The following is a 15,621-nucleotide window of genomic DNA, read 5'->3' as shown; positions in this document are numbered from 1 at the left end:
CTGGTTTTAGGTCGATTTTAGGTCCAATTCTTTCAAGGATTTGTTAAAACTGTGTTTTACGTGATATATGTCAAATTCAAGCCATTTTAACCATTAAATCCTGATTAATTTTGAAAATTGTGAAGAAGAATGAGTAGAAGTGAGATTTTTCGATGAAAACAAGCTGAATCGGTATGAACTCTTCCTCCTGAGCTCTGATACCACTTGTTGGATCGTTGTACGACCTGAATGAGTCGATCAGAAGAGTTTTAATCCATATCAAAGGCGGAATTCGATGATACGGACTTGATTACAGCTTGATTCACGCTTATATTCACTTGTTTATTGATTTCAAAGCTTTACAGATCAGTTGACAGTTTGGCAGCACCTCGGCTCTGAAATCCGGATCGTTACAAATGACAACCAATGCTCAGGTATTTATAGGCTCACCATTTCGTACGAATTGGTTCACATGAAATGGTCATTTCGTGCGAAATGGATTAACCTTCATTTCGTACGAAATGGTCAATCCTCCATTTCATGCGAAATGGCCAATCTACATACAAATCCTAATTTCTCATATACTGAGCACTGGTTTATCCTATCTAGACACACGACTCGATACAAGACGAAGTTAACAGACATCTATGCACCAACACTAAAAAATCAACCGTTTTTAACCGTCAAAACTTCGTGAATCTGAGTTTAACGTGTCAAATGAAAAATAGAAGAAGTGTAGAAGAAGATATGATGATTTTGCTCTGATTCTGATGTAGAAGCTGCGATCTTCGTGTCTCTGATCCTTGCAAACAGTCACCCGCTCTGATACCACTTGTGAATTCGTTCCCTGGACCGAATCTCTAACTGATGAATGTGTACCGTCACGTGATATGTGCGGAATCTAATCACGTACGTGGATGAGAACACGAGGATGTAATTAATGATTGTTTTCTATTGCTGAATATAACAGTACAATACCACGAAAACAATTTGACAGAGCTTCGCCTCACAAATGCTCTGAAAGTTACAAATGACAAAGACAAGGTTCCTATTTATAGACCTACAGGTTCGAACCAGGATTGTTGTGGCTTCGCACGAAGCCACCAGGCCTCCGTACGAAGGCACTCTTTGAAGACCTCTTGCCTTCGTTCAAACTGGCCCTTCAAACAAACATCTATTTCTTCAATAACCTTCATGCTTTAAACAATTTAGCACCACTCTTTTCCCATTTACTTTAGCTGCGTGTGATTGACGCAAGCGATAGACATATGCACTCATATATTTTTTCGGGTTACAGTTCTAAAACCTGTTTTTTGTACACCTCTAGTCCCGCCTCAAACACGGGTCCTAGAATAAACTTTTGTTTTGTTCCCTGTGGTTTAGTCATTTTAATGGTTTTGCCCTAATCCTTTAAAAATAGCCATTTTACTCCCTGATGTTTCGGTTTTGTCGCCAGTTTGCTCCACGGCTCTAACTAAGTTAAAATTTTTAGTTAAAGTAAGGGTATTTAAGTAAATTTATATATAGGTATTTAATTTTTATTCTATTATCAACTCCAAAAATCAATTCTTTTATTGAAAATGAAAAAAAAACATAAGTATTTACACACACACATTAACACATATCTCTGCCTCTTCTCTCTACCACAACCTGCAGAGTGTAGACCATCACCACCACCCCTCCCCTTTCCCTTGCCACCACAGCCACCTCCTACAACCACTTGCCACAAACACACCGCCCAACGTTAGCTTCTAAGACACCGACATCACCATCTTCTTGGGTTCCTTCTCACTGTTGTCTGATGGTCCTTCACCGTCTCCACCAGATCCGCCGCCACTACCGCCAGTTGTTTCCTTCACCACCACCAATGTCACCACCGCCGCCACCGGTGCTATCTGGTTCGATATCAGTTCCTTCTACAAATCAACAGAAAGAGCAGTTTGTACTTTTCAGAAACTACACAGCCTCTTAACACACTTGAAAACCGGTTTCTTGACTGCTGTTTGATACTAATCGGACGGCATAGTGAGAGATTTGATGTGGGTGTCAATGAGAAGACACGGGTACAACTAGTTGAAGCTGTGGTACAAACTTTATAGCACGGGGTACGGTTTTGGCCTTGAGTCAACACTTGGGAACGAAATTGGGTAAGCAAAACGGAAGATTTGGATACTGCTAACAGATCTGTTGTATTGACCATGATGATGAAGCCTTGGGAACAAGAAAGATTGGGATATTGCTAATAGATCTGCTGTCTGGTGGTGGATCTGGGCGGCAGAGGAGGCTTGAGGCGGAGGTGGTGGTGGATGTGGGCGGTCGGTGATGTGGTGGATCCGGGTGGTGGAGGTTGACGTGATGGATATGGGGCGTGGAGGTGGTGGTGGTGGATGTGGATGTGGGTGGCGGACGAGGTGGTGACAGTTGGTGGTGCACGGTGGTGGTGAGGTGGTGACGGTTGGTGGTGGAGAAGAGGAGAATGCAGAGAGAGTGTAAAGAGAGAAGAGAGAGGGCAAAGAGAGAGAAGAAACATTGCAGGGTTTTGTTATATATATTACTAGGTTATAACCCGGGAATACTCCCGGGTTGTTAATCTATGTTTCTAAAATAATATATATACATATATATGAATAAATGAAAATTTCATGATGAATAGGGTAGATTAATCGATGATACGAACGTCTGTAGAAGTAAACATTTATAAAATGTAATACTGAGAAAAAACATTTATAAACCCTAATACTAAACACTTTAAGCAGCAACTTCTTCTTTAACTTCTACTTTAACACGTTCAAGACGTCATTCAGGAATTACCTTTCATAATGTAAGAGAACCAACATCTGAAATCTGAAAGATTTTGGGAAAAAAGAATTTCATTAGTCTCTTCAATGTTTTAAAAAATAATATATGATAAAACAAAATAAGAAGCAAAGGAACAATCATTAGCGACGACATTCATTGGAAGCTCAGAAGAAGATGAATATAGTTGTTTGAACGCATTATGCATTTTCTAAACACCAGCAGAAAGCTAAAATAAAACATCATAACACACGGTTATAATTATAGAATCAAAACTTTTATGTTCTAAAAAAATAATTAAAACTAACATAGGTTTATCATCAATGGAAAACATGAAAATACGTAGAAATGATAGTACAATACATGAAAAGTTACTGGAAATTTAAAGAGTGATGAAAAAATATGACTGAAACATAAGATAGTCATTTTTTGTTATACGACTGTCCCAAACAACTTTGGTGAAGCCATCACCAAGTACATGGCCCAAATCAGTTTTTTTCCGTCTTACAAACCATAACTTGTTGCCATCAACAATCTTAACAGATTATTTTTAAGGTGGTTGCTCTTCCCACATCATTGAAGCAAAGTCATTAGGTATTTCCTATGAGTTTATTAAAAAATAAAACAAAAGATAAACATCAGCTATATTAAAATATGAATACTAATTAGAAAACCAATAAACATACCAAAAATAATGGGTCATCTTACTCAATCAGCTTTAAAATGAAGGATTGTTGTTACTCTGATCCATATCTGCAATTTAATTATGAACGCTTAAAAAAAATAAAACGGTAAACTATTTATAGAAACATACTCATAATAACGGGAGAAACTTATAAAACAAAAAAAATGAACGATTTCAAAAAATTTTAAAAAATATTTATTTTTAGAAACACAATCAATATTCCGAAAAAAACATATCAGACAATAAAAATATACAAATTCTTTAATGGATTGATAATTAATACAATACAAAATTTATTACTAAAAAAAAGACAGTAAAAAAACTGAGCATAAACGATGAAACCTAAAACTATAAGGGATCAAAAATTAAGAAAAAAAAAACTATCAAAAGAAAATTACCTGTAACATGTTCGACGAAGATTGATAGTCCGGCAGTGGCATAACATTTAGGTTTATTCATGAAAAAATTTAAACCTAAACAAAAGAATCAATAACAACATCACTCAATAAAGACATCCACAAAAAATAATCCCCTCATAACATTCAAATCAGATAATGTAAATCATAAACAACAAAACAAAAAATACATGAAAATTCTTTAAAATTGAGTTAAAATACTTAAAACACATAACAATCTAATATTGTTTACATACCTTCTCTATATGTCTAATGATCTACAAAAAATAAGAACAACAACAAACATTACCAACTGCCGAAACGGTTTTCAACATCAAAAGCTTAACTTTTCTTGAATAAATTGAAGATCGAACAACATAAACAAACAATATTTAACCATCATCATGTAGTTTTACCTTAGATGTTTTTAAAGATTCTTGATTGAATATGCAGATCCAAGTCAATAGGTAGAGAGATATGGAGGTCAGCCATAAATAAATAGAAGTTTCATACCTATTTCAATTAAAAAACATATCAGTAGCAGATGGAGGTCAAAACACAAAGAAACAACGATGGTGATTAAGTTTGAATCTTAAACCACATATAATCAACAAAGAAATTAAAGGGAAACTATAATGCAAAGATACTATTTTTTTTTATTTCTAACCTGATGATAAATGTCGCACTCAGCAAGGTTTCGATTACTTTTCCCCAAAAAATTGGCATGACATATAAATCTAGCCATATAAGAATGAAAGATATACAAAATTAACAATCGGAATCACAAATAATACTGAAATGATTTACTTATGGAATAAGAACCGGAAACAATCGCCGCTGATTACATGTGAAAAAATTATATAAACATTCACGTTACAAATGGGAAAGAACGATCAAATATATAACATAATAACAATTGGAATAACAAATAATACTAACCTGATTTACACTTGGAATCGTAACAATAAAGGAATCGCCGATTATATGTGAAAAACCATATAAACAACATTAATAATAAAGACGGGATAAACCAACAAATATGGATGAAATTAACAATCAAAATAACAGATATCAAAATGATTAATACATACCGATCGATTGTAGAGTTTGAATCGTAGAACAACAATGAAGAAGAAGGAGGAACATTTTGAAAGGAATCGTAAGGAAGAAGGATGAGGAGGAACATGGTGGCTGATACCTAGGGTTTAGAGAAATTAGGTTATGAAACCTTATATAATATTCATATTATTAATGGGTTATTATGTGAGACCAAAAAAGTCCGACCCAATATATGCCGGATCCCGTGTCCAACCATATATTTAAATTTTCTTAAACACAATTTTATATATATTTTAAATAATGAATAATGCGTGACTAATAAGGTATATTAATTAAATGTTAACGTCTTCAAAATTAAAAATAATTTTCAAATGTAGATTAGTTGGACAATTAAATTTAAAGACAAATGCAACTCTACTTTTTTTCAAAATTTTATGAGTTGTTGGAAGCATCTCTTTTCTTGACATAAGGTGATTCAGATATCAGTTATCATACTAAAAGCATCCAATCATAATTAGTCTTCATACTAAGAGCATGCAAAACGCTGGTTAAAGCCCAAAATCCAAACCCATCACATCACTTGCCACATCATTCCAAACTTTAACCATTACAAACTTACTTTTTCTTCTAACACTAAGGGGCTGTTTGGTAGCCTCTTAATGACCATTCAGATGCTACCTCTTAATGGTTCAAAACCTCTGAATGAATAAGAGTTAACCTCAAGTCTGAATGGTTAAGAGGTAACCTCTGAATGGTAAATCATCACATGTCACATTTTTTCTACCTTCTCATTGGTAAAATTCTAAATGGTTCCATTAAGAGGTAGCCTCTTAATGACCATTCAGAGGCTACCAAACAGCCCCTAAACCATTCAAAAACTCCACGCCACACCTCACTTTTTTAATTTTAGGAATGCCCGCTTAATACGCGGGTTTCAACCAAAACCATATTATTTACTTTGAAATGAAATATTCTGTACAAATACATACATTAGAAGAAAAAAAAACAGAAAGCTATTCAAATGCCGTAAAAAACTTCCTTGTAGACTACATTTGATCCGATCAATATCCAAATAATTTTAAATGGATGGATCACTATCCGGATCGATCCATATTAAAAAAAATATAATAAAAAAACACTAAAAATGAAAAAAATCACAAAAAATTCAAAAAATAAAAAAAAATAAAAAAAGAAGATAGAAAATTAATTCTATATTTAATAAATATAGTTAAAAATATATAGGATAGTTTAAAAAGTACAAAATAAATTTCAAATTTCACTAAAAATCTCCTTGTACACCACATTTGTTGTCTTACTTGCAACATTTTATGGTTATGGAGATCTCATAACCGAACCATTCGGTTATGGTTAGTTATGTATAAGATGATCTTCATAACCGAACATAACCGAACCGAACCAAACCGAACCGATTGTGTTTCATCTTCTTCATTTATCGATAGATATATATTCTCTCGTTTCCATCACCCCTTCTTCATTTGCAGCTTCAGATGCACTTGCAGCTTACTTTTCTTCATTTGAAGCTTCCGAAAACACCTGAAACTCAATAATGAATAATGTGTTAACCCGACCAACAACCGATCTATTTTAAATAATACAGCAAAATTGCAATATGCCACACTTTTTTTAATAATGCGTTACCCGAACAACATCCGAAACTTAATCGTAACCGAGGATTAACCGAACTTAACCGAAACCAATGATCGGTTACGGTTACGGTTACCGTTACGAATTATCCCATAACCGAGCTATCGGTTATGGTTATGGATTATCCCATTAACCGAACCGTAACCGATATGCTCACCCGTAGCTGAAACAGCCGGCCTTGCCCCGTAATGAACTAAGTTACGGTTTTTCATTAAACAAATATAGGTGAGGCTTTGCTAGCATGTGATTTCTAGAGCTTTTGGTGTAAAAAATCAGTGTCCCAATTTATGTTTATGATGATAAAATTTAAAAAAAAAAACAGAAAATAAGTGATAATAGTAGGTATATTGGTACCTAATGGGGACTGTGTAGACTCATCAAAGATATAGATGCGAAGAACACGATCAGAGAAGTTGTTATTGTTAAACGCAAATTCGAAATCACCTTGGTCGCAGTGATCTTCAGAAGAATCCATGATTAGTGTTCTTAAAATTAGTTAGTTTCCTAAAAATTTAAAAATAAAATAAAAATTTTATTAGAGATATAGATTCTCATCTTTATCAAGCAGCTCTCAGTGACAAGTGACCCAAATTAGTGACAAAGTGAAAATACAATTTAAAGATACCCGAGTCCTTTTGAAGATCATATCCTTCGATTTGCCAAAATCTTTCCCTTAGTAAATCGAGTCCATTCTACAAAAAGAACCAACCAAATGATAAGCGTTTAACTACATAAAATCAACTTTGGTGTCGATAGTATGCTACCATGCCGTACCAATGGCGGTCCCATGATTTTATGTACAAACTATAAACTTATTGACGGGTTATGATGCACATTTATAATTTACTTTTACTAAAAAAATATTATTAATAAAGCAACAGAAAAATTAGTAAATATATTTAACACAAGTAAGGAAATTTAAATATTTAATTCATATAAAAACAATACGATAGTAATAATAAGGCAATGCAGCTATGAAGGTTAGACAACTAAATCAAGTGAATGAATAAGAGCAACTTGTGCCTGGTGGACCAAATCCACTCCATAAATTGGATTTTTGACAAAATATCGATTCTTGTAATAGAGTATAAAATATTTAAATGGTTTCTTTTTTTTTTTTTTTTTTTTTTTGCAAATTAACAATTCTTGTGCACTTAAACTTACATATTGTTGGTGCAATTTGTAGTAGAAGTGTGTTAGTTGCTTATTGCTGGAACTCTGCTGGACATCGTTATGACTTCAATTTTTATGGCAGCACTTCATTGAGACATTTTGTCGAGTAATTGGCGTGCAATTATGTACCAATGGCTTTAGAACGTTGACAAATCTTAAATCTTGGATCAAATCCACCCTTTCCGTGTAATCTTTTCATAGAAATAACACCATTAAATAAAGAATACAACAATTCTTGTATAGCTAATGAAAAAAAAGTACCACATCTAACAGATCAAATTCACAATCAAGTTTATTAACGAAACTAAAAACAATAAGCAAAATCCATACTTTTGTCTTTGCGAAGAGCTCTAAGCTTCTTCGGCGGTAGCCAAGTGGCCAGCGAGCGATGTTATCCTGCAACTGTATACATCTTCACGCCGTTAATGGAGGTCGATTTCATAGTACCTCCTTGGTGCAAATGCCTGTCATTCCATAATAAACAAAATAAAGTTCTTTTATTGTGCAACATATACTATTAACAACAACAAAAAGTCTCTCCAATTTACCACACCATAAAAAGTCTCTCCAATATCTTTCACAACCAACTACTACAACATATATTCAAACACAATATACGAAGTAGGAATAAACTACCTTCAAAACAACTTCCATCACATCCAATATAGAACCGAACCATCCATTGCATCTCTAGGAGGTTTTCCGGACGCCTTTGAAGTGAAAAACTTCTTATCCACGTAGACACTCTTTATAAAATCTCAAACTTTCTCCACATTGCTGTAATAGCGAGCATGCATAAAAAACTAAATTAACATTCTTTCTACTCAAACACTAAATGTAAAAACGTAAAAGTATAAAAGTGCATCACCTGTTATGTAGAAGTCTATGTTCTCGTGGGTCCCAATCTCTTATAAATGTTTCCATTGCATGCTGGAGAAGTAAATTGTAAATATCGTGTGAGTAAATAAACAAATTCCCCCGACAGAAAATAATATTAGATGATATCTGTACCTGATTACTGCCTTCTTTAAGGGCTTCAACTTCTTGTGAAGTAAAATTAGACATTGACACGGATTTAACATGGTGAGTAAACTCACCTCTGCGAAACGCATTGATACAAATTAAAATTGATTAATCAATGTTATAATGTATGCAATTAACATTTCAAACATGACAGCACACACTATAGTGTTATTATAATAATTAAGTTGTGGAGAAAGTGATTAGCAAAAACAATATTAAGTTGTGGAGAAAGTGATTAGCAAAAACAATCTGTAAACAGTTTTCAATTCATATTTTTAGCATTATTTTAACAATTTGACCCATTAAAATAGAACATAACCCAGATCAACCCAATTAACCCAGATCAACCAATTTATAATTAAATGGGTTGAAATAGCAAACATCTATCTTTACCTGTCTATGACATTTTATTCATCAATAATTCTTTCTTCTCTTTTTCTTAAAGATAATTAATTTTGCATCTAAGGCCTGCAAAGAAGAAGAAAAGAATGTGAAACTCATTTTCATTAGAAAAAATAAACTATTTGTAAGAGCCTAAAACTTCTAGGGAACTCCACAAATTATGATTCCACCCAATAAAGATAAACTTCATTCAATGTGGGGTAATAGCATCATTGTAATTCATCAAATTAAAAACTAAATACAATTTAATGATCTGAAAGAATGCATCAATCCCATTTATTTTTAAGTGATTCTTATTGCTTATATACTCATACAAATAAGAAGTGATTTTATTATTATAAAGCTTCAGGTTTATATAATTATTATAAGCGATGAAAGCGTATGTTCAAATTATTCTTACTTGCTCTTCTACAACACCATCAAGGAAAACACCTAACGTGTTCATACTCTAACCGCCTCTTGTTTAAACAAAAAAGAGCAAATTTACATGCTTTCTCAATACAAGACATGTGTGCTTATATCTGCTAATGAAATAGTAAACATAACCATATTCTAGAGTAAATTCAAGCTAAGCTAACCTTATCATTCACTTCATAGAACTTTAACTTTTCTGTGAATATGCAATCCCCATTGCTAACCTTGAATTGATGAGCTCCAATCTACATCAACACAACATACATATCTTTATTTGTAACATATACATTCAATATTCATCAATTGCCTACACACACATGTTAACATCGGGTCCTACTATTCATCAAAACTTTTGGATCTAGATGCGGAAAAACAAACCTTTGGACAAAAGTCGCAAAACTGGCCAAACCTCAGCGACAAAAATCGCATTTTACTCTAAACAAAAATAACATACCAGCATCCTCCGATTTCTCTGCCAATGTTGCAGTTGCTCCTGTTGAGTGCGTCTCGGTACAGCAGGGCGTCCGTCACTTTGAAGAGCCCCACTTAAGTTCTTTGCAGCAGTGAAATCATTTTCCTGAAGATTAGTGCAGTCTAACGGTTTACATAATCCAAAATCTGATAGTTTCATGTGGCCGAATTTATCAAGCAGCAAGTTATCAAGTTTAATATCCGTGTCACAGTTAAAAAACATTACATTTCTGATAAAAAAAAACCCGTCACGTGTTTGTATGAAGTGAATTAAGGAAAATTGTTATAACCTCTGAATATAGTTATGTTTGTGAATGGATTCGATTGCCAAAACAGTTTCTCCGACATAAAACCAAGCTTCCTCTTCAGTTAATGTATCTTTTCACATAAGTAAAGTCATTATATCTCTACAAAAAAAAATTAGCAAAGTTGGGTAAGCGACACATAAGTTGAAGCCAGAATGATTTACATGTATCATCTAAAACAAATAAATCCTTTGGTATACGTGGTAGTAGAACCTCATCGTCACTGAAGCGTTGCGCTACAAACTTGTCAAATAGCTCTCCTCCAGCGACATATTCCATAACTGTTTTGGAACAAAGTTGACATCAACAATTAGAAAGCAACTTATATGTATAACTATTATAATGTATAGACTATTATAGAAAAATTAAATTACATCTAAAATAAATTTGTAATCAAAGAGCAAGGAACACTAAGAACCCAATTAGTAACATGTGAAATAGAAATCACTTTTGCTGTAGCATTTCATCAAGCACTTGGTGTGCGTCTTAAAACTTTTAAATTGTAAACAAAATACTGGATATCAAACCTAATACTTGTATACATACAATAACCAATGTACAGAAATAATTCATATCCAAAAGAATTTACAAACAACTGTACCGTTTATATATTCTTCAATGGCGAGAGAAGTGTTCATATCCTCATACAATCTACCTTTTGAACTTTGAAGAAAGAAAAACACATTATAAAATATAGGAATTCTGATACAAAACATCAAGATTCAAAGTGAAATCGCTCACATTCATTACCTAATCATCAAGATCCAAAGTGAAATCGCTGAATGGTGGAACTGAGGTTGAGGGAGAACTGCGTAGCGGGATTAGGGTTTGGTGATTAGAAATTAGTGTTTGACTGCAAAAAAAAAAAAAAAAAAAAACTCAAATTTAGAAACGTGAATGGGGAAGATACAATAGGGTTTGAGAGCAAGAAGAAAGGTATAAATCCATATCAAATACAAAATCAACATACCTGGAAGAACTGAGATGTGAGAGAAATTGCAGAAGAGGCAATATGATCTGGAATAGCGTAGCTGAGATGTGAATCTAGGGTTTCAAGTATGATGCGGCGAAGGAGAAGAATGTGGATGTAGAGAAGTTTAGGTTTTTTAGATGCCTTATATACACGGGTTTGGAAAACCCATACATCCGACCCGAAAATTGCCGGATCCCGTGTTCACTTCTTTTTTGGTTTGTGTTTTTAGAATTTTGGTTTGTGTATTGAGAATTGAGATGGATTCCCTCCCAAAATCAAAGTCCACTAAACCAATGCTTGCCACATCATCAAATTGGCTTCACCATCCAAGGATAAATAGCCCAAATCATCTCCTTTATTAATATATATAGATATATAATATAATATTTATTTGTAATTTTACTAAAATACCCTTAGTTTTATACTTGAAGTTACGTAATACCCTTTCAGCTAACAAACATTTTAAATGGAGTTAATGCTAAGGAGCAAAATAAAAAAAAAACTTAGTAAATTATTGGAGTAAAATGTCTATTTTTATAGAAATGAAACAAAACTGTTAAAACGTTTATATGTGAAAAATCAAAATCAAAATGGAAGAGGAAGGCTACCCAGAGGGCCGGCCAGGCCACACATTCCACCATCACCCATCAATCAATCCATCATAATAACCATAATAATAAAACCGGAACTCTTCACGGCGCCTCATCCTCCGTCACCGTTGCCGCCGCTTCTCCTCTTCTGCTGCCGCTGCCTCCGGCTGCACCCTCTTCATTAAACCTAGTCTCATTGCAGTTGCATAATTTCTAGGTAAATAGATATTAATTCTTCAGTTTTTATTGTTTTTTTGTTGTTGTATTGTATTGTTTAGTGTTTACAGTAATTGATGTAAATAAAGTTTACAACTATACTTATAGTTAGGGTTTATTTGGTTAATAAATAGTGAAGCCATTTTGGTTCAGTTAGAAACCGAATTAACCCAAAGAAACCTAACCAAATAAGAATTCGATTATTCCGCTCGGTCTGTAACTGTAACTGTAACCAAATTCGTTTTCGGTTATTCGGTTACTAGTTTAACTGTAACCGAATTCTTATTCGGTTAATCAGTTCAGTTAGCCATTTCTTTAATACGGTTTGGTTTAGTTTTTGGTTATGACCAAATAAAATTAAAAACCAAATTAACCAATAACTGATGCTCTTTTTTGAACATTGTAAATGTATTTGTTAATGTTAGATTTTCATTTTTTTTTTCATGTTTGCAGTGTTTTGCTGCAATAAATAAAATTAGATTTACCGGTGAAGAACAAACATGCTTCCTTCAACAACCATGAACATTCTTAAAATTCATGGTTGTTATCGTCCCCAACCGAAAGTTTCTCAATATTCTCATAACTCCAGACTCTGCAATGCCTCATCAGCCTCAATACTTTCTCACCCCCAATTTCCCATTTCTAAAACCGATTCAAAGCTAAAAAGGATTCGGGTTTCGGAAATTGGAGCTCCGTTATGGACATGGAAAGACGATGAAGAAGAAAACACGCGTTCTTCTGATGACTTGACGATGAACGGAGATGTTTATCAGAAGACGTTGAGGTTGGTTGAATGTTCTATGTTTGCTGCTCTTGGTGGATTAACATATATTTTAAGCAGCTCTCTTGCGATTGAGGTACTTCTTTTACTGCAAGCTTCTTGATTGATCAATCTAATTTAATAATAATGCCAAATTGGATTTTAATAATCCCACCCTTTCTCAGTTGGCCAATAATAATCCCAACTGAGAATACTCTTATCACTAGTCCGAACTTTCTAACTATTTTTTTCAGTGGACCCCTTTAAAAAAACTTAACCCAGTTTTTTTCCTGACGTGGACATATGGGGTGGGATAATTTTTTTTGTCCACGTCTGCAAAAAAACTATCTGGGTTAAGTTTTTTAACAGGGGTCCATTGAAAACAAATAGTTGGAAAGTTTGGACCGGTGGTAAGAATATTCTCAGTTGGGATTATTATTGGCTAAGGGGCTGTTTGTTTACCTCTTAATGAGGCTCTTAATGGTTCAGACTGTTTGTTTCACGAGCAGATGTCAGAATGGTTCAAACATTTGCCTCTGAATGGTTAAGATTTATACAGAGTCTGAATGGTTAAGACCTTCTAATCTGAATTGGTCAGACATTTGCCTCTGAATGGTTAAGCATTATACAGGTTCTTAATGGTTCAGACTTCTTACTGGTTCAGCACTTAACCATTCAGATGTTGCCAAACAGCCCCTAACTGAGAAAAGATAGGATTATTAAAATCCAATTTGCCTTTAATAATTTGGTAAAAGGAATTCCAAAGATAACTAATATTTTGCTGAATTCTTATCTTGATGTAATTTTCTTACATGTTACTCAAGTTAATTTACTTTATAGTGTTTACGTGGCAGAACTACTTTGGTTGTTTCTTTGCCTTGCCCATAGTGTTCTCGTCAATGAGATGGGATATTGTTGCTGGCCGAAAGACTATGGTATGTAATCTTTCCCTTTTTAAAATTTTTAGAGATACTATGACTGGCTTGTTTCTTTCTTTTTTTTTATATAAGTTCAGTTTTGTTTTGATGTTTTGTAGGTGGCAACCGCTACGCTTTTGCTTGTCTTGGCTGGCCCGATAAAAGCCATAACTTACCTGGTCAGCAAATGTTTATATAGGAGTCTTTACTTATCTGTATATTATAAGCTAAATCCTTATTTATTTGACTGTATATATTCTTGCATCTCAGCTAATGCATGGTTTTCTTGGTCTTGCCATGGGCTCTTTGTGGAGGTCAAAAGCAAGTTGGGGTGTTTCTGTGCTTGTGAGCGCACTTGTAATGCTTCTCTCTCTCTCTCTCTCTATATATATATATATATATACACACACACGCGCGCACGCGCATCTTCTCAATTTCCAGGTGGAAACATGTTTTCTCATCTTATAAGGATCACGTTGCATCTTAAAATTGTGCAGGTTCGAGCCGCAGGTGCAATGTGCTATGTTGTGATGTACTCATTTTTAATCAGAGAGAACATCCTTGCTTTGGTACTTCTACTACCTTCATATCTGAAAATTCTTCGGTACATTTCAATATTTATTTGAACTGGTCAACATTTTCTCGTAGATTACCATAAACATTCATGCCTCAGTCACATTTATCCTATCATCCTTTGGCTTCTTGGTAATTCCATCCATGAATATAATATACGCCATTTTTGGGACAGTGGTTCGTCTTCTTAACCCTCTATTCTATTACTAGATACATTTGAGATCATCAACTCCAAAGCTGATGTGGAATTTTCAAAGTAATTAGACTAAAACAAATTCATTTTAATTTTGAAACTTTTTTTTTTCAAATGTTAAAATGTACCTTTTTTTTCTTAGAACCGAAGGATGTTTTGTAACGAGATATCTTTTCCTTTTGGCAGCTTTTACTTAATTGCAGTTTCTTTGTGTTCCTGCTACATCTTCTGTATGCCCTCTTCTTTACAAGGCTTGGAATGAAGGCTTCCTTGAGATTACCGAAATGGTTCGCTAAAGCCATTTGACCGATTACACACCCGACATTGGTTTTCATTCAATTTTTATCTGTACTTGAGTGAAGACCCAGAACCAGAACCAAATCATCGAGTTTAAGAGCCAACTCATCGGTTTTTGGGGAAGTATAGGTTACATTATGTAGTTATAAAAGAAGATTCATTTAGAGGTGTCAACATGGGTTAGTTGGATAACGGGTCAAAACAGTTTCAGGTTGAAACAACTCAATCATTTGTAATTGAATTCTTTAAATGATCTGATCTAATCTTAAACAATAAATTTCAGATGGTATTTGGTTGTATCAGTTTTAGTAGTGTCTATTATTGTTGAGTGTTCATGTTTAAATGATACGCCGCAGATATTTCATTCAACGACCCGTCCTCATTCTTACTATTCGAACAACTCACTCTATAGGAAAACCATCCCGATTCTATTATTCTAACACCGAAGGCTGATCACAAAAGACCCTCTTAGGGGTGCGACTAGCAGTGCTTTTATCTTAGGTGGTGTACAGTTTATTGAAGTTAGAATACGTTGCTTACGAATGTTTATTAAATGGTATAAGTGTATAACGAGTAGGTTTCAGAAATAAAAGCCCGTAGAAAGTAATTGTAGGGACGTATTTTTGTTATGGATATTTAGTGAAGTTTTGACGTATTTTATTGGGTATATAAAAATGAATTTATCTTATATTTTTATCACGTGACTCCAGTTGGCTCAACCCGAACTGGGCTGGC

General features: G+C 34.0%; 1 protein-coding gene and 4 long non-coding RNA genes across 9 annotated transcripts; 1 reads left to right on the top strand and 4 right to left on the bottom strand.

The window, feature by feature from the left end:
* Nucleotides 1-2,550: 2,550 nt before the first annotated feature.
* On the bottom strand, nt 2,551-4,835 carry LOC110909578. Of its 4 annotated transcripts, XR_004880706.1 has the most exons (7): nt 4,795-4,835; nt 4,523-4,592; nt 4,272-4,368; nt 4,113-4,133; nt 3,859-3,933; nt 3,484-3,528; nt 3,343-3,376 (listed from the first exon to the last, which is right to left on the bottom strand). It is a non-coding gene; the product is annotated as an uncharacterized LOC110909578 (long non-coding RNA). The 4 variants fall into 4 exon arrangements; XR_002575464.2 differs by lacking the exons at nt 3,343-3,376; nt 4,113-4,133 and adding an exon at nt 2,551-2,823 and having other exon boundaries at nt 3,462-3,528; XR_004880705.1 differs by having other exon boundaries at nt 4,113-4,368.
* Nucleotides 4,836-6,160: 1,325 nt separating this feature from the next.
* On the bottom strand, nt 6,161-7,271 carry LOC110909577. The gene is made up of 3 exons (XR_002575462.2): nt 7,205-7,271; nt 6,934-7,083; nt 6,161-6,468 (listed from the first exon to the last, which is right to left on the bottom strand). It is a non-coding gene; the product is annotated as an uncharacterized LOC110909577 (long non-coding RNA).
* A 478-nt stretch (nt 7,272-7,749) lies between these two features.
* Nucleotides 7,750-10,041, bottom strand: LOC110909576. The gene is made up of 7 exons (XR_002575461.2): nt 9,756-10,041; nt 9,169-9,243; nt 8,764-8,851; nt 8,621-8,682; nt 8,389-8,529; nt 8,083-8,216; nt 7,750-7,943 (listed from the first exon to the last, which is right to left on the bottom strand). It is a non-coding gene; the product is annotated as an uncharacterized LOC110909576 (long non-coding RNA).
* A 24-nt stretch (nt 10,042-10,065) lies between these two features.
* On the bottom strand, nt 10,066-11,685 carry LOC118487192. Its single transcript, XR_004880703.1, has 6 exons — nt 11,338-11,685; nt 11,118-11,175; nt 10,969-11,030; nt 10,581-10,648; nt 10,353-10,469; nt 10,066-10,168 (listed from the first exon to the last, which is right to left on the bottom strand). It is a non-coding gene; the product is annotated as an uncharacterized LOC118487192 (long non-coding RNA).
* A 227-nt stretch (nt 11,686-11,912) lies between these two features.
* Nucleotides 11,913-15,185, top strand: LOC110911316. Of its 2 annotated transcripts, XM_022155920.2 has the most exons (8): nt 11,913-12,147; nt 12,600-13,003; nt 13,761-13,841; nt 13,943-14,002; nt 14,094-14,180; nt 14,321-14,392; nt 14,472-14,573; nt 14,776-15,185. In XM_022155920.2, exons 2-8 carry the CDS (start codon nt 12,647-12,649, stop codon nt 14,893-14,895), a joined length of 879 nt encoding a protein of 292 aa, XP_022011612.1. In that variant the 5' UTR covers nt 11,913-12,147; nt 12,600-12,646; the 3' UTR covers nt 14,896-15,185. The 2 variants fall into 2 exon arrangements, with proteins under 2 accessions (XP_022011612.1, XP_022011613.1); XM_022155921.2 differs by lacking the exon at nt 14,472-14,573 and having other exon boundaries at nt 11,919-12,147.
* The last annotated feature ends 436 nt before the right edge of the window (nt 15,186-15,621 follow it).

The sequence above is a fragment of the Helianthus annuus genome, chromosome 15, assembly GCF_002127325.2.
Source record: "Helianthus annuus cultivar XRQ/B chromosome 15, HanXRQr2.0-SUNRISE, whole genome shotgun sequence".
NCBI lineage: Eukaryota > Viridiplantae > Streptophyta > Magnoliopsida > Asterales > Asteraceae > Helianthus > Helianthus annuus.
The sequence above is the reverse complement of the archived record's forward strand: the minus strand, read 5'-3'. Positions and strand labels throughout refer to the sequence as shown.